Source organism: Epinephelus fuscoguttatus, linkage group LG9 (assembly GCF_011397635.1).
Source record: "Epinephelus fuscoguttatus linkage group LG9, E.fuscoguttatus.final_Chr_v1".
In the NCBI taxonomy this organism is placed as follows: domain Eukaryota; kingdom Metazoa; phylum Chordata; class Actinopteri; order Perciformes; family Serranidae; genus Epinephelus; species Epinephelus fuscoguttatus.
The window spans coordinates 23,856,016-23,880,978 of record NC_064760.1 but is presented as its reverse complement, the minus strand read 5'-3'; the positions used below and the strand labels follow the sequence as shown (position 1 = coordinate 23,880,978).

Sequence of the window (24,963 nt, the reverse complement as noted above, 5' to 3'; positions counted from 1 at the left end):
GTGATGAAGGGACACAACATTTTTTGAACATCATTGTAATTTTTCACGCAGCGTGTGCAGATTTTAGATAAAAGGAAACATCTACGGAAATCTAACATAAATGTCCTCTCTCTCAGTTTCTCTGCTGTCTCTATTTTGACAAACCAAAAGCTATTTGAAAACACAGGACTGTTTCCGAGATCCAGTTTGAATAGTTGATCCCTACTGTCTGTGATGTGCTTTTTTGTTTGTTTGTTTTTTTACATTAAGGGGGGCAAAGCCATCTTGTATCATGCTGAGGTAAAAACTAAAATGGTGGAGCTATTTTTATTTGTATTTTTACTTTTATTTTTTTGTTGTTTGTGTTGTTGTTATTTTGACTACTGAGCTTCTCTGAAAGAGTCATATTTAAGCATGTCAAAAATACTACATCCACATGTTATACCCAGACAAATACTCATGGTGTCAGTATGTACCAGTAAACGAGAGGGTTCAGTCTCTCTCCACCCTTCTGTCTCATCGAATTTCAAGCCTGATTCTGTTGTTGTACCACATATTGCAAAACCGCTTCGTGGTATGACCGCGCAGTGTTGATTTTTTAAATATATATATACTGGATGATATCAAGGATAAAATACATTTCATATCGTTGTTAGCAGTTGTGGTCTTTCGTGTAGTAACAATGGGATGCAGCAGATTCGCGCTAATGTGCGGCCTTGCTTTCATTTTTCTTGTCCTCCACCCCGTCTGTGGAGACGTGAGCTACTCTATTCCGGAGGAGATGAAACGTGGATCTGTAATTGGAAATATCGCTAAGGATCTGGGACTTGATGTGGGCAGACTGTCTGCTCGCAAGGCCCGTATCGATACTGAGGATAACAACGTCCAGTACTGCGGAGTAAATCTCAACACCGGAGATCTGATCGTACAAGAAAGGATTGACAGAGAGGGGCTTTGTGCGAAAAGGGCATCATGTGTTGTAAAACAGGAACTCGTGCTGGAAAACCCATTAGAGCTGCACCGTATTAGTATCCGCGTTCAAGATATTAACGACAATTCACCTCAGTTTAAAGAGGAGACGCTTAAAATTGAAATTCAGGAATCGGCAGCCAAGGGTGCTCGTTTTCTTCTGGGAGAGGCACACGATGGAGACATCGGAGAAAATGCTGTTCAGGGCTACTCACTACAGCAGAATGATCATTTCAAACTAAATGTAAACATGAAATCCGGCGGACGGAAGCACTGCGAGTTAGTGTTAGACAAAGAATTAGACAGAGAGGACAAAAAAGAGATTTTGTTGTTGCTTACCGCATTTGATGGAGGCTCTCCTCAGAGATCAGGTACTGTAGTCATACACGTCACTGTGCTGGATGCTAATGATAATGTACCAGTGTTCAGCCAGGCCGTTTATAAAGCCAGTCTACCAGAAAACTCTGCTGTAGATACACTGGTGATCACAGTGAGTGCTACTGATGCAGATGAAGGTATAAATAGCGAAATTACTTATGAGTTTGATCATGTTTCAGATGAAAACAACAACGCGTTTTCTTTAGACTCTAAATCGGGAGAGGTGAGAATAGCTGGAGCTATTGATTATGAGAAAGTGTCATCATATGAAATGCAGATAAGTGCAAAAGATGGTCTGGGATTAGTTTCATACGCAACATTAATCATTGATATTACGGATATAAATGACAATGCCCCAGTGATATATCTGAAATCACTGACTAACCCCATACCTGAGAATGTGTCACCTGGTACAGAGGTGGGCATCATTAACGTGCAGGATAGAGACTCTGAGAATAACAGACAGGTCCGCTGCTCCATTCAGCAAAACGCCCCTTTTAAGTTGGTTCCTTCTATTAAAAACTATTATTCTCTGGTGACCACAGGACAACTGGACCGTGAAGTAGTGTCTGATTACAACATTACAATCACTGCCAGTGACGAGGGCTCTCCACCTCTGTCCTCGTCTAAAAGTGTTGAGTTATCTGTAGCAGACATCAACGACAACCCGCCTGTGTTTGAGGAACAGTCGTACAGCGCATATGTGAGTGAAAATAACAAACCTGGCTCCACTTTATGTTCCGTTAGTGCTCGAGACCCCGACTGGAGACAAAACGGTACAGTGATTTATTCTCTGTTACCCGGTGAGGTGAACGGTGCCCCGGTGTCCTCCTATGTGTCTGTTAACGGAGACACGGGGGTGATCCACGCTGTGAGGTCGTTTGATTATGAACAGTTGAGGAGTTTTAAAGTCCACGTGATGGGCAGAGACAACGGTTCTCCTCCGCTGAGCAGCAACGTGACCGTGAGTGTGTTCATATCGGATGTGAATGACAACTCTCCTCAGATACTGTACCCCGGTCCGGAGGGCAAGTCCTTCATGACCGAGCTGGTCCCCAAAGCTGCACACGGAGGCTCTCTGGTGTCCAAAGTGATCGCGGTGGACGCGGACTCCGGACAGAACGCCTGGCTGTCCTATGATATAGTGAAATCCACTGATCCGGGCCTTTTCACTATTGGTGTCCACAGCGGAGAGATCAGGACACAGCGGGACATTTCCGAGTCTGACAGCATGAAACAGAACCTGATTGTGTCAGTGAAAGATAACGGACAGCCCTCTCTGTCTGCCACCTGTTCCATGTATTTACTGATTTCTGATAACTTGGCTGAGGTGCCAGAACTGAAGGACATTTCTTATGATGAGAAGAATTCCAAACTGACGTCTTATCTGATCATCGCGCTGGTGTCTGTGTCGACGTTTTTCCTGACCTTCATCATCATCATCTTGGGTGTGAGGTTTTGTCGCAGGAGAAAGCCCAGACTGTTGTTTGATGGAGCAGTTGCCATCCCCAGCGCTTATCTCCCTCCTAATTACGCAGATGTTGACGGCACAGGAACTTTACGCAGCACTTACAATTATGACGCCTACCTGACAACAGGTTCAAGAACCAGTGACTTCAAGTTCGTGTCATCTTACAATGACAACACACTGCCTGCTGACCAGACTCTGAGGAAAAGTCCGTCAGACTTCGCCGATGCCTTTGGAGATAGTGATGGCTCTCCTGAGGTAGGGACGCATTTTATCATACTGAACTCGTGTTCCACAAAGATGCTCGTACCAAAGCTGAATTGCTCTCAGAGCAACTTAAGCAATTTCTAAACTACCTCTCTCCCCTATACCTGAACTTCAGTGCTCACACACACACACACGCACACACGCACACGCACACACACACACACACACACACACACACACACACACACACACACACACACCATTATGCCCATATACGCCTCTTTAATGTGAATAGTTTGCAGTTTTACAGGCCTTTTGTTTTTTTTATGTCCATGTTTCTCTGTCTGGTTTCATCACTGTTATTTTCTGTATTCCAGTGAGGGAACATTTTGAAAATTAGGGTCTTTGTTTCTCTGTCCTTGGTGCTGAACCCGTTTGCTCCTCTGATGCCTCTATAGAAATAGTTTTCTTCTGGGTTTTACGGTATTTGCATTTCTTCCCTTTGCTGAATTCCTTTTCAGTGCATTTGCTACTTTACCGACTTTGCTACAATAGTTCTATTTTCTTGATGATTTCAGATGAATCTGTGTTTGCTGTAATATGGTACCAGTGTCGGTGTTTTTTCTGGGTTTGTACTCATTACAAGGTTGTCATATTTTAGAGGTAATGGGATATGGTACTAGAGCACTAAGATGAAATTAAAGAAGGAGCCTTTGTGTTTAGTGTGTTTTGCACGTGGACTCTCACTGTCCTAACTTGGTTTTCTTCATGTATAATGATTGGCGTGTGCATTCGTGAAACGTGCATACTCCCTTGAATTACTGTGGCAGACAGTCTTTAGAATCAAGTGCCCTCCCACGCTACTAACTTTTTTTGTGTGCAATGTAGAAGTGTTGCACTTGTTTCCCTCATAGATACTATAGTGTTTTTTTTCCTGTATCAAGTAGCACTATTACAAACACTGTACAATACAGAATGAATGCAAATGAATGCATACCAAATACAAGTCTCTGCATTGAAGTTTTTACAGAGCAGCTTGGAGAATCTGTAGTTTTATCCAAAAAGTTTGATAGTGTTGTATTTGATGCATTTCTACTATTATGGGTTTATAAATTAGATTTCAGACCCATTTCCTTTAACTTTGCAACAACTGTTGATCCCTGTCAACTTATTTGAAGTTTGCACTGTACTTAAAACAATAGCACACAATGTTTAAAACTTGAACTAAAACATTAATCCTCTGTCACTGATTCTTAAGTGTTGTCAAATATTTTGTTGTTGCTTATCATATGAACTGTAAGCATTAACACAATGACCTATGTAAGATGTGTGAGCCTATCCTTGAGTTGTAAACATTCTCACATGATTCAAGACAGAGATGTGTCTGAATCCAGTGCATTGAATTAAATCATAAAGCTGTTTGTGACATGGTTAAAAGCACTCATTTCAATTTAAAGGCTATAACAGTCAAATGTTGGTCTGGGGGGTTCAGACTCGTTGGTTAAAACACAGTAATACATCCCCACATGGACTCTATCTGCAAATTTACAAAGTCAACTGTGTTTTCTCAGACGAATATGAGCAATAGAAGGGGTATATAAACACATTTAATATGTGCATATGTTTTAATTGATCCTATCATACACCAGTGAGTTAACAAAATGAGGAGAGTGCAGACAGAAAATAAAACGTGACTATAATTTCATCAACGATGGACATTATATTTGTGGACATCAGTTGTCATGCAGTTTTGATATAAAATGAAACAGTTACAGAAAAAAATCTAATATGAAAGCACTTTCCTTGTTGTCTTCAGACATAGTTTATGTGCATTTTCTAATCGTTGTTTGAAACACGGGCTCCTCCCCAAGGACAGTTACAACAGTGGCATGATAATGTTAATTTTATCCGTCACAAGTGGTCTAATGGCAGAATATCACGTGTCAATACCCATGATAAGATAAACTTAAATAGTAAGTAATGTATTTGTTTTTTGTTTTCTGATAAATAAGGATAATTAAACTGGTGTATATTTCATATGTGGAAAGGGAAAAAAAACCTACACCATGTTGTTATACCTAAACTTACACTCATGGTGTCAGTGTGTACCAGCAAACGAGCGAGCACGGTCACTCTCCACCCTTCTGTCTCAGCGAATTTAAAGCCTGACTCTGCTGTCTTTTCACCGTTGACAAAAACCGCTTCGTGTGGGACTGCAGTGTGACTGTTTTTGTTTGCTGGAAGGCATCACGACTACATCGCTGACATATTTTTTATCTTCTTTGTCATATTTTCAGTGTGTATGTGGTCTTTCTCATGGTAACAATGGGATACAGCAGATTTGCGCTGCTCTGCGGCCTTGCTTTTATTTTTCTTGTCCTCCACCCCATCTGTGGAGACGTGAGCTACTCTATTCCGGAGGAGATGAAACGTGGATCTGTAATTGGAAATATCGCTAAGGATCTGGGACTTGATGTGGGCAGACTGTCTGCTCGCAAGGCCCGTATCGATACAGAGGATAACGGTGTAAAATACTGCGGAGTAAATCTCAACACCGGGGACCTGATCGTACAAGAAAGGATTGACAGAGAGGGGCTTTGTGCGAAAAAGGCATCATGTGTTGTAAAACAGGAGCTCGTACTGGAAAATCCGTTAGAGCTGCACCGTATTAGTATCCGCGTTCAAGATATTAACGACAATTCACCTCAGTTTAAAGAGGAGGCGCTGAGAATTGAAATTCAGGAATCGGCGGACAAGGGTGCCAATTTTCTGCTGGATGAGGCACACGATGGAGACATCGGAGAAAATGCTGTTCAGGGCTACTCACTACACCAGAATGATCATTTCAAATTAAATGTAATGACAAAGGGCGGTGGACGAAAATATGGTGAGTTAGTCTTAGATAAAGAATTAGACAGAGAGGACAAGAAAGAGATTTTGTTGTTGCTTACCGCATTTGATGGTGGCTCTCCTCAGAGATCTGGTACTGTAGTCATACACGTCACTGTGCTGGATGCTAATGATAATGTACCAGTGTTCAGCCAGGCCGTTTATAAAGCCAGTCTGCCTGAAAACTCTCCTGTAGATACTGTTGTACTTGCAGTGAGTGCTACTGATGCAGATGAGGGAATGTATGGTGACGTTACCTACGGTTTTGACCATGTTTCAGATGAAAACCAAGTTTTCTCTCTGAACCCCAAAACGGGTGAAGTTAAAGTGTCTGGATCCATTGATTATGAAAAAGAATCGTCATATGAAATGCAGATTAGTGCAAAGGATGGTCTTGGATTGGCGTCATATGCAACAGTAATAATTGATATTACGGATATAAATGACAACGCCCCAGTGATTAATCTGAAATCACTGACTAACCCCATACCTGAGAATGTGTCACCTGGTACAGAGGTGGGCATCATTAACGTGCAGGATAGAGACTCTGAGAATAACAGACAGGTTCGCTGCTCCATTCAGCAAAACGCCCCTTTTAAGTTGGTTCCTTCTATTAAAAACTATTATTCTCTGGTGACCACAGGACAACTGGACCGTGAAGTAGTGTCTGATTACAACATTACAATCACTGCCAGTGACGAGGGCTCTCCACCTCTGTCCTCGTCTAAAAGTGTTGAGTTATCTGTAGCAGACATCAACGACAACCCACCTATGTTTGAGGAACAGTCGTACAGCGCATATGTGAGTGAAAATAACAAACCTGGCTCCACTTTATGTTCCGTTAGTGCTCGAGACCCCGACTGGAGACAAAACGGTACAGTGATTTATTCTCTGTTACCCGGTGAGGTGAACGGTGCCCCGGTGTCATCCTATGTGTCTGTTAACGGAGACACGGGGGTGATCCACGCTGTGAGGTCGTTTGATTATGAACAGTTGAGGAGCTTTAAAGTCCACGTGATGGGCAGAGACAACGGTTCTCCTCCGCTGAGCAGCAACGTGACCGTGAGTGTGTTCATATCGGATGTGAATGACAACTCTCCTCAGATACTGTACCCCGGTCCGGAGGGCAAGTCCTTCATGACCGAGCTGGTCCCCAAAGCTGCACACGGAGGCTCTCTGGTGTCCAAAGTGATCGCGGTGGACGCGGACTCCGGACAGAACGCCTGGCTGTCCTATGATATAGTGAAATCCACAGATCCGGGCCTTTTCACTATTGGTGTCCACAGCGGAGAGATCAGGACACAGCGGGACATTTCCGAGTCTGACAGCATGAAACAGAACCTGATTGTGTCAGTGAAAGATAACGGACAGCCCTCTCTGTCTGCCACCTGTTCCATGTATTTACTGATTTCTGATAACTTGGCTGAGGTGCCAGAACTGAAGGACATTTCTTATGATGAGAAGAACTCCAAACTGACGTCTTATCTGATCATCGCGCTGGTGTCTGTGTCGACGTTTTTCCTGACCTTCATCATCATCATCCTGGGTGTGAGGTTTTGTCGCAGGAGAAAGCCCAGACTGTTGTTTGATGGAGCAGTTGCCATCCCCAGCGCTTATCTCCCTCCTAATTACGCAGATGTTGACGGCACAGGAACTTTACGCAGCACTTACAATTATGACGCCTACCTGACAACAGGTTCAAGAACCAGTGACTTTAAGTTCGTGTCATCTTACAATGACAACACACTGCCTGCTGACCAGACTCTGAGGAAAAGCCCATCAGATTTCGCTGATGCCTTTGGAGATAGTGATGGCTCTCCTGAGGTAGGCATATCATCCCATCTATCATCACCTGTCTCCGTCTTTCAAGATGTTGCATTTTTATAATCTACTCCGTCTTTGTTTTTGGGGGTGGGGTCTCATCTTTAAAAATATATATTCCACGAGGAAATACATATTTCGGAGGGTTTCTTTTGTGAAATAATTAATTATTGATTCCAAAGGTCGTGGATGATTTTTTTTTTTTTTTTTTTATTTGATCATAAGTTACATTTCTTCACGTCTCTTTTCTTTTTGCAAGCATTTATTTGGAGATACTGACCTCATCCACCCTCCTCTCCCACTATGATCACACATACACAGTAACACTCTTTTTGATTATGCCCAGACTGTCAATTCTCTGCCCGGATCATTAAAAATATAAATTTCAGGTTGCCGTTTCTCTATGTATTTGTAGCACTTTTGTCTTTCGCACCTCTATCCACCCAGTTGCTCTCTCACAGGGAAAACCTTTTGAATGCTGCTAATCGTTTCTCTGTCCATGGTGCTGAACACAGGTTTTTCTCTTGTTGCAGTTTTTAGAGCCATTTCAAATGTTTTCTGTCTTTAAAAACAAAACAAAAACAAACACAAAGCATACAGCTGGCTTGTATACATTATTATTTTTTTGTTTATGATTTCTTTATATCTTTATTTTTATAGTTCATTACATTAAGTGGCATAAAATATTTTTTACCTCGGTTCATAGTTGTTTTCCGACAGTCCTAACGTTGTTATACTTTAATTATTTACTGATTTGTAGGCTCTCTGTACAGGTGTCTTTTTAAAACAATCCAAGAAAAACCCACATCCCAGTGTTATATCTCAAAATTACTCAAGGTGTCAGTGTGCACTAGTAAACGACATTACACGTAAACTCTCCACCCATTTAGTCGACCGATTTAAAGCCAGATTCCACTATTATGCAGCAGTGGACTGAAACCGCTTAGTGATCTCATTGCAAGTTAAATGATTCTACATATCCAAGGAAAACGCGAATACGTCGTTGAAATATTTTGTTGAAAATTCAAACATTTATGTTTCTCTTTTCTCCTAACAATGGGATACAACAAATGTTCGATGCTCTTCGGCCTTGCTTTTATTTTTCTTGTCCTCCACCCCGTCTGTGGAGACGTGAGCTACTCTATTCTAGAGGAAATGAAACGTGGATCTGTAATTGGAAATATCGCTAAGGATCTGGGACTTGATGTGGGCAGACTGTCTGCTCGCAAGGCCCGTATCGATACAGAGGATAACAACGTCCAGTACTGCAGCGTAAATCTCAACACTGGAGACCTGATCGTACAAGAAAGGATTGACAGAGAGGGGCTTTGTGCGAAAAAGGCATCGTGTGTTGTAAAACAGGAACTCGTGCTGGAAAATCCGTTAGAGCTGCACCGTATTAGTATCCGCGTTCAAGATATTAACGACAATTCACCTCAGTTTAAAGAGGATTCAGTCAAGATTGAAATTCGTGAATCGGCGGACAAGGGTGAACGGTTTCTTCTGGGAGAGGCACACGATGGAGACATCGGAGAAAATGCTGTTCAGGGCTACTCACTACAGCAGAATGATCATTTCAAATTAAATGTAAACACAAAATCCGGCGGACGGAAGCACTGCGAATTAGTCTTAGACAAAGAATTAGACAGAGAGGACAAAAAAGAGATTTTGCTGTTGCTTACCGCATTTGATGGAGGCTCTCCTCAGAGATCAGGTACTGTAATGATACACGTCACTGTGCTGGATGCTAATGATAATGTACCAGTGTTCAGCCAGGCCGTTTATAAAGCCAGTCTGCCTGAAAACTCTCCTCTGGATACACTGGTGATCACAGTGAGTGCTACTGATGCAGACGAAGGTATAAATAGCGAAATTACTTATGGATTTGATCATGTTTCAGATGAAAGTAACAACGTGTTTTCTTTAGACTCTAAATCGGGAGAGGTGAGAGTAGCTGGAGCTATTGATTATGAGAAAGTGTCATCATATGAAATGCAGATAAGTGCAAAAGATGGTCTGGGATTAGTTTCATACGCAACATTAATCATTGATATTACGGATATAAATGACAATGCCCCAGTTATATACTTGAAATCCCTGACTAACCCCATACCTGAGAATGTGTCACCTGGTACAGAGGTGGGCATCATTAACGTGCAGGATAGAGACTCTGAGAATAACAGACAGGTTCGCTGCTCCATTCAGCAAAACGCCCCTTTTAAGTTGGTTCCTTCTATTAAAAACTATTATTCTCTGGTGACCACAGGACAACTGGACCGTGAAGTAGTGTCTGATTACAACATTACAATCACTGCCAGTGACGAGGGCTCTCCACCTCTGTCCTCGTCTAAAAGTGTTGAGTTATCTGTAGCAGACATCAACGACAACCCACCTGTGTTTGAGGAACAGTCGTACAGCGCATATGTGAGTGAAAATAACAAACCTGGCTCCACTTTATGCTCCGTTAGTGCTCGAGACCCCGACTGGAGACAAAACGGTACAGTGATTTATTCTCTGTTACCCGGTGAGGTGAACGGTGCCCCGGTGTCGTCCTATGTGTCTGTTAACGGAGACACGGGGGTGATCCACGCTGTGAGGTCGTTTGATTATGAACAGTTGAGGAGTTTTAAATTCCACGTGATGGGCAGAGACAACGGTTCTCCTCCGCTGAGCAGCAACGTGACCGTCAGTGTGTTCATATCGGATGTGAATGACAACTCTCCTCAGATACTGTACCCCGGTCCGGAGGGCAAGTCCTTCATGACCGAGCTGGTCCCCAAAGCTGCACGGAGGCTCTCTGGTGTCCAAAGTGATCGCGGTGGACGCGGACTCCGGACAGAACGCCTGGCTGTCCTATGATATAGTGAAATCCACTGATCCGGGCCTTTTCACTATTGGTGTCCACAGCGGAGAGATCAGGACACAGCGGGACATTTCCGAGTCTGACAGCATGAAACAGAACCTGATTGTGTCAGTGAAAGATAACGGACAGACCTCTGTCTGCCACCTGTTCCATGTATTTACTGATTTCTGATAACTTGGCTGAGGTGCCAGAACTGAAGGACATTTCTTATGATGAGAAGAATTCCAAACTGACGTCTTATCTGATCATCGCGCTGGTGTCTGTGTCGACGTTTTTCCTGACCTTCATCATCATCATCCTGGGTGTGAGGTTTTGTCGCAGGAGAAAGCCCAGACTGTTGTTTGATGGAGCAGTTGCCATCCCCAGCGCTTATCTCCCTCCTAATTACGCAGATGTTGACGGCACAGGAACTTTACGCAGCACTTACAATTATGACGCCTACCTGACAACAGGTTCAAGAACCAGTGACTTTAAGTTCGTGTCATCTTACAATGACAACACACTGCCTGCTGACCAGACTCTGAGGAAAAGTCCATCAGACTTTGCTGATGCCTTTGGAGATAGTGATGGCTCTCCTGAGGTAGGGATGCGTTTTAAACTATTCAACCCGCGTTTATAGTCTGACATCAAATTTCATCCATTCATATGCGTTAACTCAAACATGCATTAGGCTACTCTGAAAGGTTTAATTACATAAATAGATTTCCGCCAACGTTTTCAAAGTGAAGGCCCTCTTTGTGCTTGTGCAGTTGTTCTATATAGTTTTTCTGTCTAAATGAATTGCATGTGTGTGTGTTTATTTATTTGTTTATTTATCAGGGACAATGCATATTAATGAACAGTGAACTGTAAATATACCAGAATTCGCCAAAAGGCTAGTTTTCATCCGCAGTTCCTGGCCAGATCTGAGTTGGCAGCCTAAGTAATATGTGTGTGTGTGTGTGTGTGTGTGTTTGTGTTTTCTTTGTAATTTCTAAAACTGCTTTCCTTTAAATGTTTCATTTTGATTGCTTTAAGGTATTTTCTGTATTGATGTAGCCTAGTGAAAAAAATTATACTTAACGTGTGTTTGAAAATGTATTCTTTCAATCTATCTTCAAACTTCTGTTTCATATCATCCTAGTGTTACTGTCAATAACAAACTTAGTGAATGCCTTTCATAGTCACTGATTAGCCTCCTCTCTTCATAATGTACTTTATTTAAACCATTAGCACACTCCTGAGATGTTATTTGAGTCTTATAATTGATGGGAAAAGTCATAATATCTTATATTGAAGTACACTTCTCGGTATTCACAGGTTGTTCAAGTAAAGATAGTGTTGGATATCATGATTGTTTTGAAGCTTCTGTTTGACCCAAACACACTTTGTTGGGGCTGATTATTCATCATTGACCTATTGTTTTCTGCCTGCATAGAATATGACACAGTGACATTCTTCCAGTGTAAAGTCTATTTTTTAATAAAATGAACATTAAAATAATACAAATGCTGTTTCAAACTATATCTCAGAAAAGTGAATACAAATGCCTTTGGTGACCTGAAATCTTTACAGAAACAGATGCTTTTGTCGCAACACAAAAAATAATGTATTATTTATCAGCTGTATAGCAGTTTACAGTGTGTAATGTGTATGAGACTTAGTAATAAGACATCAAGTGGTCAATGTGTAAGACAAAAATGAATTCTGTGGCTGCATTTGCCTCGATCCGTAATTTACAATAGATGACTCTGTTGATCAATTTCCCTTCTAGTGATGGAAGGAAATATGTTGTGTTGGTATCTGGCAGTATGTATATCATGAGTTGGATGATTGAAAACCTACTCACACATGCTGTTGTTGTGTAATAGTGGCATATACACCCCAGGTGGAAGACACTGCCTGAATAATATTGGTCTTTACATATAAAGTCAATCCACTTTCCTTCTTACTTGTATGCTAAACAGGCCTCTCTTGTTTGAGCTCTGTTGTGTTTGATTACTGTCTGATTTGACCACAGCTTAATGAAATTACAACAACAAGAGCTGCTGTGTCTGTGTGTACTGACATCTTCCATATAGCTTAAGATTAAAGAGAAAGATGAATGTGTTGTTTGTATGTGCAGTTTGTCAGTTTCAATGACTTGGTTGTCCTATGGGGATATACAGTATTTGGTGCTTGTACTCAGTTAATTCTTCATTACATGATGCCTTTTTGTTAGTTGTGTTCTTGAGAAGATGCTGACAGTCAGACATTATCCTGTATATATTTTCTGTTGCTTTTTGAATGGTGACTTTTTTCATTTCTGAGAATGTGTTGTACTGTGAGGTGAAACCCGAGCCTATTTAATTATCACCTTGTGTAGATATGTATGATTATATAACTTAAGAGACTACAAACCACCAAAATCTTTGTAGATTGGCAGTTTTGTATCACTCTGTAGTTGTATAGAGCTGGTAGAGTGGTGTGTCCCCATAGCAGGTCTCCTGACTCACTGATTTTTGCATTGAGTTTTCTCTACATTATTGGCAGTGCTTTGTCTTAAGATACGGAGGTAATAGATGTGATTTCTTATTCAGTATTTAAACAAACTTTCAATTTGTAAACATAATACATGTTTCTCTCTCTATCTGGAATTTGAAAATTGAAACATCTGTCAACATGAGTTTTCATTCTACAACTGAGGATGCCAAGATGTCAGGCCAAGTGGGGTCAAAGACAGCACTACTTTCTACTGAATGTGGTTACTAACTTGGTGTTGTCAGAATTTTAAGAGCCTACAGACATGGGCTTAGTTCACATACATTTAATTTATGCTGTGGTCAAACAGCGTCTTCATAATACACATCATTTTTAAATTTTTTTTATCTTTAGATAGGACTACAACCACATGCACCTCTATGAGAGATACTATCTTAATCCCACTGGAGACAATAGTGTTCAGAACTTGTACAACCTTGCAATATGATGACAATGATGATTGATGTGTTGTTTAATTTAATAGAAATTGCAACATGCATGTTTTTTTCAGCAGCTCTCTGAAGTCATGCCCATGCTTAAGTACATTTAGACAACAAGTTGACTTTAAAGAAAGCACAACCTGTTGACAGTCTGGGATCCCACACCTGAAGGACACATCAGGTTATTGTGACTGCAGCCTTTAAGTTTTACATTTTTCACCAGGCCACATACAGTAAAGAAGGAATGGCACCTGGTCCACTGCTTCCAGAAATATCCCTCTGATTGAACTTAAAATAAATAAATAATTAAAAAAACTCAATACCCCGCTTTAGGGGATTATCAGATGATTGATATCTAGATTTATGACTGAGGTGCAGGTACAAACTAAGATAATTATAGTCGTTTTCATATCGTTGTATCTGACAAATATTATTTTACATACTGATGGCTATTCAATACCATATTTCATTACCTTTTATACCACTGAAGTGTGTTGACTCTGACAGTTTAAAGACCACCTCAGCCCATGCGCATACATGCTGTATTCACACCTTTATGAGAGTCTGTCTTTGATGCATTGAACGAAATGCACAGTAGTTGTTGCTGCAGCTGGTCTCTTTTTGGATGCGGCTGTGGGTTACTGTAGTTGTAAACGTTGTAAACGCCTAAGTAAATTAATCTTTTGTTTTATTTAGAGCATTGGTGGACAAAGTTTTTTAGGCTGCAACCGATTTAACAGTGTTTCATTTGAAATGTTAAAATAATGTTATTGTTGAACTCACGGTGTCGCTATTCACCAGCCTTAGAATGGATTATATCCTCTGTCCTTTGTGGACAGACGTTCTTGTACGCCCATTGCGTGGTCTAGATACTTTGAGCACATTCACGTTGAACTGCAGTTAGTACTATTCGTGTTATGTGGTTGAAGTGTGTTTGTTGCTTCGATCATGAGACATATTAGGAATTCATCCGTGATGATGGATTTTAAAATGATCGCGTGCAGCTTCTCTTTCCTCCTGTTTTTTCTGCATGGCGCATATGGAGATCTGAGCTATTCTTTTCCGGAGGAGATGAAACGAGGATCAGTTATTGGAAATATGGCCAAGGATCTCGGGCTGCAGACGAGCGCACTCTCCAACAGGAGAGCCCGTATCGACATCGATGAGACTGATAAACGTTACTGTGACATAAACCTGAATAACGGAGAGTTGATTGTTGCCGACAGGATTGATCGAGAGGGGCTCTGTGGAGAAAAGGCTTCGTGCATCCTGAAACAAGAGCTGGTGCTGGAGAATCCTCTCGAGCTCCATCGGATCAGTCTTCACATTCAAGATATTAATGATAACTCGCCTCAATTTAAGGAAGAATTGATAAATATAGAAATTCGCGAGTCGGCAGACAGGGGGGCTCGTTTTGTGATCGAGGAGGCACACGATGCGGATGTAGGACAGAATTCAGTTCAGCAGTACAGCCTTAAGAAGAATGATAATTTCATTTTGGCTGCTGACGGAAACACAATAGAGATTGTTCTGGATAAAGAGCTCGATCGAGAAAAACAGCAAGAGCTCAGTTTGCTCCTTACAGCTTTAGATGGTGGCTCTCCTCAGAGATCAGGTACTGTAGTCATACACGTCACTGTGCTGGATGCTAATGATAACGCCCCAGTGTTCAGCCAGGCCGTTTATAAAGCCAGTCTGCCTGAAAACTCTCCTGTAGGAACTGTAGTGGTCACAGTGAGCGCTAGTGATGCAGACGAGGGAGTCAATGGAGACGTGACTTATGAATTTGGGCATGTTACTGAAGATGTGAAGAAGATATTTAGTATTGACCGTAAAATGGGGGATATACGCGTAATTGGCTCTGTTGACTATGAAGCCACCACATTATTTGAAATACGTCTTAAAGCAAAAGATGGATTAGGGCTGTCATCTTATGCTAAGGTAATTATTTCTATCACTGATGTGAATGACAACGCTCCTGTAGTTAATTTGAAATCACTGACTAACCCCATACCTGAGGACACCCCACCTGGTACAGAGGTGGGCATCATTAACGTGCAGGATAGAGACTCTGAGAATAACAGACAGGTCCGCTGCTCCATTCAGCAAAACGCCCCTTTTAAGTTGGTTCCTTCTATTAAAAACTATTATTCTCTGGTGACCACAGGACAACTGGACCGTGAAGTAGTGTCTGATTACAACATTACAATCACTGCCAGTGACGAGGGCTCTCCACCTCTGTCCTCGTCTAAAAGTGTTGAGTTATCTGTAGCAGACATCAACGACAACCCACCTGTGTTTGAGGAACAGTCGTACAGCGCATATGTGAGTGAAAATAACAAACCTGGCTCCACTTTATGTTCCGTTAGTGCTCGAGACCCCGACTGGAGACAAAACGGTACAGTGATTTATTCTCTGTTACCCGGTGAGGTGAACGGTGCCCCGGTGTCGTCCTATGTGTCTGTTAACGGAGACACGGGGGTGATCCACGCTGTGAGGTCGTTTGATTATGAACAGTTGAGGAGTTTCAAAGTCCACGTGATGGGCAGAGACAACGGTTCTCCTCCGCTGAGCAGCAACGTGACCGTCAGTGTGTTCATATCGGATGTGAATGACAACTCTCCTCAGATACTGTACCCCGGGCCGGAGGGCAAGTCCTTCATGACCGAGCTGGTCCCCAAAGCTGCACACGGAGGCTCTCTGGTGTCCAAAGTGATCGCGGTGGACGCGGACTCCGGACAGAACGCCTGGCTGTCCTATGATATAGTGAAATCCACTGATCCGGGCCTTTTCACTATTGGTGTCCACAGCGGAGAGATCAGGACACAGCGGGACATTTCCGAGTCTGACAGCATGAAACAGAACCTGATTGTGTCAGTGAAAGATAACGGACAGCCCTCTCTGTCTGCCACCTGTTCCATGTATTTACTGATTTCTGATAACTTGGCTGAGGTGCCAGAACTGAAGGACATTTCTTATGATGAGAAGAATTCCAAACTGACGTCTTATCTGATCATCGCGCTGGTGTCTGTGTCGACGTTTTTCCTGACCTTCATCATCATCATCCTGGGTGTGAGGTTTTGTCGCAGGAGAAAGCCCAGACTGTTGTTTGATGGAGCAGTTGCCATCCCCAGCGCTTATCTCCCTCCTAATTACGCAGATGTTGACGGCACAGGAACTTTACGCAGCACTTACAATTATGACGCCTACCTGACAACAGGTTCAAGAACCAGTGACTTTAAGTTCGTGTCATCTTACAATGACAACACACTGCCTGCTGACCAGACTCTGAGGAAAAGTCCATCAGACTTTGCTGATGCCTTTGGAGATAGTGATGGCTCTCCCGAGGTAGGGATGCGTTTTAGCTTATTCAACTCGTATTTATAGTCTGACATCAAATTTCATAAATTCAAATACGTTATATCAACCATGCATTACTCTAAAAGGTTTAATTTCATAAATATATATCCACCAACTTTTCAAAATGAGGGCCGTCTTTGTCCTTGCGGAGTTGTTCTAGTCTTTCTGTCCAAATGAAGTGTGTGTGTGTGTGTGTGTGTGTGTGTGTGTGTGTGTGTGTGTGTGTGTGTGCGCGCGCGCGCGCGCGCGTGTTTTCTTTGTAATTTCTAAAACTGCTTTCCTTTAAATGTTTCATTTTGATTTCTGTTAATTATTTTCATCGTTGATGTAGCCTAGTAAAACAAATATATACTTGATGTTTTGTTTGAAAATCCATGCTTTCAATCTATCTCCAAACTTCTGTTTCTGATCATCCTAGTGTTATTGTCATTGACAAACTGACTGAATGCCTGTCACCATGACTGATTAGCCTCCTCACTTCATATGTACTTTATCTAAACCATTAACACAGTCCTGCATTGTTATTTAGTGCTGGAAAAAGTCATGATGTGTTACATTTAAGTACATATTTTGGTGTTCAGAAGTTGTTCAAGTAAAGAGTGTTGAACATGATGCTTGTTTTGAAGTTTCTTTATGAACCAAACACAATTTGTTGGGGCTGAATATTCATCATTAACCTGTTGTTGATAACTACCTGCATAAAATATGACACAGTGACATTCCTCTAGTGTGTAGTCTATATTTTTTTATATCTCAGAAATGTGAATACAAATGTCTGTTGTGACCCGGAATCGTGACAGACACAACTGTTTTTGTGGCAACATAAAAATAATATATTATTTATCAGCTGTCTTAGTCTTAGTAATAAGATATTTTATGGTCAGTGTGTAAGACAAAAATTAATTCTGTGGCCACATTTGCCAGGATATGTAATTTCCAATAGATGACTTTGTTGATCATGTCTCCTCTGGTGATCGAAGGAAATATGTTGTGTTGGTATCTGGCAGTATGTATATCATGAGCTGGATGACTGAAAACCTACTCACACATGCTGCTTTTGTGTAACAGTGGCACATACACCTCAGATGGAAGACACTGCCTGAATAATGTTGGTTTTACATTTAAAGTCAGTCCAATTGCATTCTGAAACTTGTATGCTAAACAGGCCTCTCTTGTTTGAGCTTTGCTGTGTTTGATTACTGTCTGATTTGATCACAGCTTTACATTTCAAGAACTTTATTGTTAATATGCAAGCATAACGCAATTACAACGACAAGAGTTGCTGTGTCTGTGGGTGCTGCCATCTTCCATGACGCTTAAGATAGAAGTAAATGTAGAGAAAGTTGAATGAGTTGTTTGTATGTGCAGTTTGTCAGTTTCAATGACTTGGCTGTCCTATGGGGATATATTTGGTGCTTGTACTTATTTAGTCTTTCATCACATTAGTTGTGATCTTGAGAAGATGCTGATAGTCAGACAGTATCCTGTATATCGTTCCTGTCCCTTTTTGAATGGTGATTTTTTTTTTTTTTTTTCATTTTTGAGAATGTGTTGTGTTGTGCTAGGTGAAAGCTGAGCCTATTTCATTTTTACCTTTTGTAGAGATGTATGATTATATAACTTTAGTAACCAAACCACCACAAACTTCGCCAGCTCTGTATAACTACAGAGTGATACAACACTCCCAGTCTACAGAGAGGTGTTTCCCCACAGCAGGTCTCCTGACTTAGTGATTTTGCATTGAGTTTTCTCTTCATTATTTGCAGAGCTTTGTCTTAAGATACAGAGACAATAGATGTGGCTTCTTATTCAGTACTGAAACAAACTTACTGTCTGTAAACACAGTGCATGTTTCTGTCTCTTTCTGGAGTTTGAAAATTGAATAATTTGTCAACAGGAGGTGCAGATGATTGTAGGAAGTCAGGCCAAGTGGGGTCAAAGACAGCCCTACTTTCTACTGGATGTAGTTACTAACTTGGTGATGTCAGAATCTCAAGAGCCTACAGACATGGGTTTAGTTCACATACATTTAATGTATGCTGTAGTCAAACAAAATGTTTATAACAATACATGCCTTTATTCTTTTAGTTTATCTTGAGATAGGGCTGAAACCTAAAAATATAGAAACAACAAAAAAAAAAAAAACAAATAACCCCACTGATGTGCACCTCTATGAGAGATACTATCTTAATCCCACTGGGGACAATAGTGTTCAGAACTTGTACAACTTTGCAATATGATGACAATGATAATTGAAGTATGGTGTAATCATAATTTGAATTGCAAACAGGCACATGCTTTTTTCTTCTTCTTTTTTTTTCAGCAAATCTCTTCAGTCATGCCCAGGCTTACATACATTTAGACAGCAAGCTAACTTTAAAGAAAGTACAACCTGGTGAAAGTCTTGGATAGCACCTGAAGTACACATTAGGGTTATTGTGACTGCAGCCTTTAAGTTTTACATCTTTCACCAGGCCGCATTCAGGGAAGTTGGATAGACACCTGGTTTACTGCTTGCAGAAAAACAAACAAACAAACAAACAAAAACAACTCAGTAACCCCCTTTATATGATTATCAGATGACGATATCAAGATTTATGGCTGAGATTTAGTCACAAATTAAGACAATTAGTTTTTCTCATATCCTTGTATCTGACAAAGATTAATGTCCCGACAGATGCCATTGATATGTGTTGACTCTGACAATTTAAAGACCACCTGAGCCCATACTCGTGTCTTTGATGCATTTAACTAAATGCACAGTAGTTCTTACTGCAGCTAGTATCTTATTGGATATGGTTGTGGGTTACTGTAGTTGTAAATGTTGTAAACACCAAGGTAAATTTATCTTATGTTTTATTTAGAGCACTGGTGGACAAAGTTATATAGGCTGCAACCAATTTATCAGTGTTTCATTTGAACTTTTAAATCAATGTTATTTATGAACTTCACTCACGGTGTCGCTATTCACCAGCCTTAGAATGGATGACATCCTCTGTCCTTTGTGGACAGACCTTCTTGTACGCCCATTGCGTGGTCTAGATCCGTGAAACACATTCGCGCTGAACTGCAGTTAGTACTATTCGTGTTATGTGGTTGAAGTGTGTTTGTTGCGTCGATCCTGAGACATATTAGGAATTCATCCGTGATGATGGATTTTAAAATGATCGCATGCGGCGTCTCTTTCCTCCTGCTTTTTCTGCATGGCGCATATGGAGATCTGAGCTATTCGTTTCCGGAGGAGATGAAACGAGGATCAGTTATTGGAAATATGGCCAAGGATCTCGGGCTGCAGACGAGCGCACTGTCTAACAGAAGAGCCCGTATCGACACCGACGGGACTGATAAACGTTACTGTGACATAAACCTGAATAACGGAGAGTTGATTGTTGCCGACAGGATTGATCGAGAGGGGCACTGTGGAGAAAAAGCTTCGTGCATCCTGAAACACGAGCTTGTGCTGGAGAATCCTCTCGAGCTCCATCGGATCAGTCTTCACATTCAAGATATTAATGATAACTCGCCTCAGTTTAAGGAAGAATTGATCAATATTGAAATCCACGAGCTGGCAGTCAGGGGAGCTCGTTTTGTGATCGAGGAGGCACACGATGCGGATGTAGGACAGAATTCAGTTCAGCAGTACAGCCTTAAGAAGAATGATAATTTCATTTTGTCCGTTGATGGAAACACAATAGAGCTTGTTCTGGATAAAGAGCTCGATCGAGAAAAACAGCAAGAGCTCAGTTTGCTCCTGACAGCTTTAGATGGTGGCTCTCCTCAGAGATCAGGTACTGTAGTCATACACGTCACTGTGCTGGATGCTAATGATAACGCCCCAGTGTTCAGCCAGGCCGTTTATAAAGCCAGTCTGCCTGAAAACTCTCCTGTAGGTACTGTAGTGGTCACAGTGAGCGCTGCTGATGCAGACGAGGGAGTCAATGGTGATGTGACATATGAATTCGGACATGTTACTGAAGATGTGAAGAAGATATTTAGTATTGACCGTAAGGTGGGGGATATACGTGTAATTGGCTCTGTTGACTATGAAGCCACCACATCATTTGAAATACGTCTTAAAGCAAAAGATGGATTAGGGCTGTCATCTTATGCTAAGGTAATTATTTCCATCACAGATGTGAATGACAACGCTCCTGTAGTTAATTTGAAATCACTGTCTAACCCCATACCTGAGAATGTGTCACCTGGTACAGAGGTGGGCATCATTAACGTGCAGGATAGAGACTCTGAGAATAACAGACAGGTCCGCTGCTCCATTCAGCAAAACGTCCCTTTTAAGTTGGTTCCTTCTATTAAAAACTATTATTCTCTGGTGACCACAGGACAACTGGACCGTGAAGTAGTGTCTGATTACAACATTACAATCACTGCCACTGACGAGGGCTCTCCACCTCTGTCCTCGTCTAAAAGTGTTGAGTTATCTGTAGCAGACATCAACGACAACCCACCTGTGTTTGAGGAACAGTCGTACAGCGCATATGTGAGTGAAAATAACAAACCTGGCTCCACTTTATGTTCCGTTAGTGCTCGAGACCCCGACTGGAGACAAAACGGTACAGTGATTTATTCTCTGTTACCCGGTGAGGTGAACGGCGCCCCGGTGTCGTCCTATGTGTCTGTTAACGGAGACACGGGGGTGATCCACGCTGTGAGGTCGTTTGATTATGAACAGTTGAGGAGCTTTAAAGTCCACGTGATGGGCAGAGACAACGGTTCTCCTCCGCTGAGCAGCAACGTGACCGTCAGTGTGTTCATATCGGATGTGAATGACAACTCTCCTCAGATACTGTACCCCGGGCCGGAGGGCAAGTCCTTCATGACCGAGCTGGTCCCCAAAGCTGCACACGGAGGCTCTCTGGTGTCCAAAGTGATCGCGGTGGACGCGGACTCCGGACAGAACGCCTGGCTGTCCTATGATATAGTGAAATCCACTGATCCGGGCCTTTTCACTATTGGTGTCCACAGCGGAGAGATCAGGACACAGCGGGACATTTCCGAGTCTGACAGCATGAAACAGAACCTGATTGTGTCAGTGAAAGATAACGGACAGCCCTCTCTGTCTGCCACCTGTTCCATGTATTTACTGATTTCTGATAACTTGGCTGAGGTGCCAGAACTGAAGGACATTTCTTATGATGAGAAGAATTCCAAACTGACGTCTTATCTGATCATCGCGCTGGTGTCTGTGTCGACGTTTTTCCTGACCTTCATCATCATCATCCTGGGTGTGAGGTTTTGTCGCAGGAGAAAGCCCAGACTGTTGTTTGATGGAGCAGTTGCCATCCCCAGCGCTTATCTCCCTCCTAATTACGCAGATGTTGACGGCACAGGAACTTTACGCAGCACTTACAATTATGACGCCTACCTGACAACAGGTTCAAGAACCAGTGACTTTAAGTTCGTGTCATCTTACAATGACAACACACTGCCTGCTGACCAGACTCTGAGGAAAAGTCCATCAGACTTTGCTGATGCCTTTGGAGATAGTGATGCTTCTCCTGAGGTAGGGCTGCATTTCATAACACTTGAGTCCTGAAGAGGCCACCCTTGTGTTTTGCTTTGAGTAATTTTGGTTGTATTCTTCTCGTCTTTGGTGGTGGTGTTTTAATACACTTTTAATGGGTCGGAAAGTTGTTAGGAGTTCATGATGGTGCTTTAAAAGTTAAGACTTAAGCTTCTGACCTTAAGGAAATGTCTGTCAGACTTTACTGAAACATTTGGAGAATGTGAGTGTTTAGAGGTGTGAAAACACATAGCATCAATTTTGTCAGAAGTTTTTTAACAACACTCAAGAACTAACAAACAGAAGTATAGATAAATGTACACATTTTATTTTCAAATACTTAATTTTATGCAATTGCGTATTTGATTTTTGGATATATACAAACTCAAAACATTGTTTTCACTTACTTTGAGGCTTGTAATGAGTTGTGGTTCATAATTGTTCTTTTGTGCATATTTATCCTTTTGTTTGTATGTCCTGATTCGTCTGTCTGTCTAAATCATTTTTCACAAAGATTCTTTGATCAATTTCAATCATCACCTTTAAGAAGCTTTTGTTCAGTATGCAAAATTGATTTCATTTTAACCATGGCCCCTTTTTTCACAATGTGAAGCTGTTACATTTGGTTTGTTAGTTACAGTCTTGTTATAATTTAGATTTTACCCAAGGCTTGTTAGTACATTATTGACACTGACAGACTCACAATGAATTAGTTCCTGATATTTTATGTGTGTTGTTCAAGTCAGGAGATATGTTGTCTTTTCCATAAAAAAAATCCTTTTTTCCCCCTCTGAAGTTACTCCGATCATGTATCGTTTTGTCACCTCTCTGCTTGCTTTTTTATTTGTAGATGTGGTGTTATTGGTGTTTGCTCAGCATTAAAGCAGTTCATTACTCATGTGAAGGTGTGACATTGTGACATTCCTTTTTACGAGGATTGTTTTGTGTTGACATCAAAACCTTGGTCTCCACTTTTTCATTAACAGTATGTATTTTATCAAATGTGAGTGCATGCAGTGCTTGAATCAAATCATTGCTGACTAAATAATTAAATAAGCCTCCACTTTACTTATCAGCATAAACAGGACAATGTGACTGAGTTTCAGTGATGACCTCTGACTGCTTTTATTTACATGTTCCATTTACATTAAGTTTCTCTCACTGCTAAAACACATCACACACACAATTGGATAATCATTGTTGTAGAGGAATAGATATCTGTGGCTGTATGTGTTATAATGTCATTTTATTATGTGACATATTTACTAAAAGTTTCTGGCAGACACATCTCTCTGTTTTCCCTCTGATCTACAATCACAAAGACAAAACAAACAAAAACCATCTTAGTTCTTGTGCATCCATTGCCGACTTCATACGCCTGCAATCTTGACCCACTTCCCTTAGAAGGAGCTTCAAACTAAAGTTTGTGAAACTTGTTGTTGATGGTTACTGATTAGTGCTTTGATTGTACCTCATCTGAGTGTTGCTTTGGAAAGAGAAATGTGTGCCACATCAATAAATGTAAATATACACATTAATCTTACACTTTGGAATTTGTGTTGATTTTTATATTCATTCATTCATCTTCTAACCGCTTCATCCTCTTGAGGGTCGCGGGATTTTTATATTTGAAAGCTAAATTGTTGAAAACCTACCTAGACATGCAACTGTTGACTAATGCTGGTCTTCCAGTGGATGACATCGCCTGTAGTATACACGTATTTGAACTGAGTCCATTACACTTCTTTAACAGCAGTGTTTATTTGGGCTTGCTTTTGTTTGAGTTTTGTTATAGTTGATTGCTAACATGTGCTGTGGTTGCTCTCTGATCTGACCAGTGTAAGTGTCTGATACAGATAATACAAATGTAGTGAGAGACAATAACACATTTTTAATTTTTATCTCAGTTTGTCATATGACACATTAATGTCTGTCCCATGGATATGTCTGCAGTGTCCAAGTGATTGTACTAGCTTCATTATATCCTCTGAGTGAATGACATTTATTTTATTCATAACATTGTGAGTCACATGTGTCTCACTTTGAAGATTGAGGCTTGCTCTTGTGTTGTAGACCAATAATAAACATGATTTGACATAATGTCTGTCACCTCATTCATCAAAATACAGTCTGAATGTCACTGAGGCAGTCTATAAGGTATCTGCAGAATGAGAGACTTTCCCCTCCAGGTTACACAAATAGTTTTTCGAGCACGGTGACTTTGGTAACAGCTGTTCCGCCTTAGTGTTTTCTGTGGATTGACTTGATTTAAAGTGATTGGTCTTCACTACTTCTGTCTTAACTATATTGCGTTGTATGGTTGTTTTTAATTTATCTGTTATAGTAAGTGTTTGATCCAATACACTAGCTGTTGTCTTGTTGATAGTTATTGACAAACTATATCATTAATCTCTAATCTGTGAGGGTACAAGGGAGGTTTTTTTGTGTGTTTTTTTTTCTATTTTGCTCTGTTCAGAAGAGGGCAAAGGCTTCGTCAATCCATCTTTAACTGCATGTGATGTGGAGACATATTTTAATCACTCTGAAACACTGTTGCTTGTAGATGAGC

At 41.2% G+C, this 24,963-nt stretch overlaps 1 protein-coding gene across 3 annotated transcripts in view; it reads left to right on the top strand.

Annotated features, from left to right (window-relative positions):
- Window positions 1-564: 564 nt before the first annotated feature.
- LOC125894246 (protocadherin gamma-C5-like) overlaps window positions 565-24,963 on the top strand; it is a 143,154-nt gene continuing 118,755 nt past the window's right edge. Inside the window, exon 1 of one of the 3 annotated variants that reach the window (XM_049585538.1) lies at window positions 565-3,052. In XM_049585538.1, the coding sequence (XP_049441495.1) occupies window positions 662-3,052 (2,391 nt within the window). In that variant the 5' untranslated portion in view covers window positions 565-661. Of the gene's footprint in view, window positions 3,053-14,387; window positions 16,862-19,948; window positions 22,395-24,963 lie in introns of those variants that run through there. The other 2 variants (XM_049585537.1, XM_049585540.1) reach the window with 2 other exon arrangements.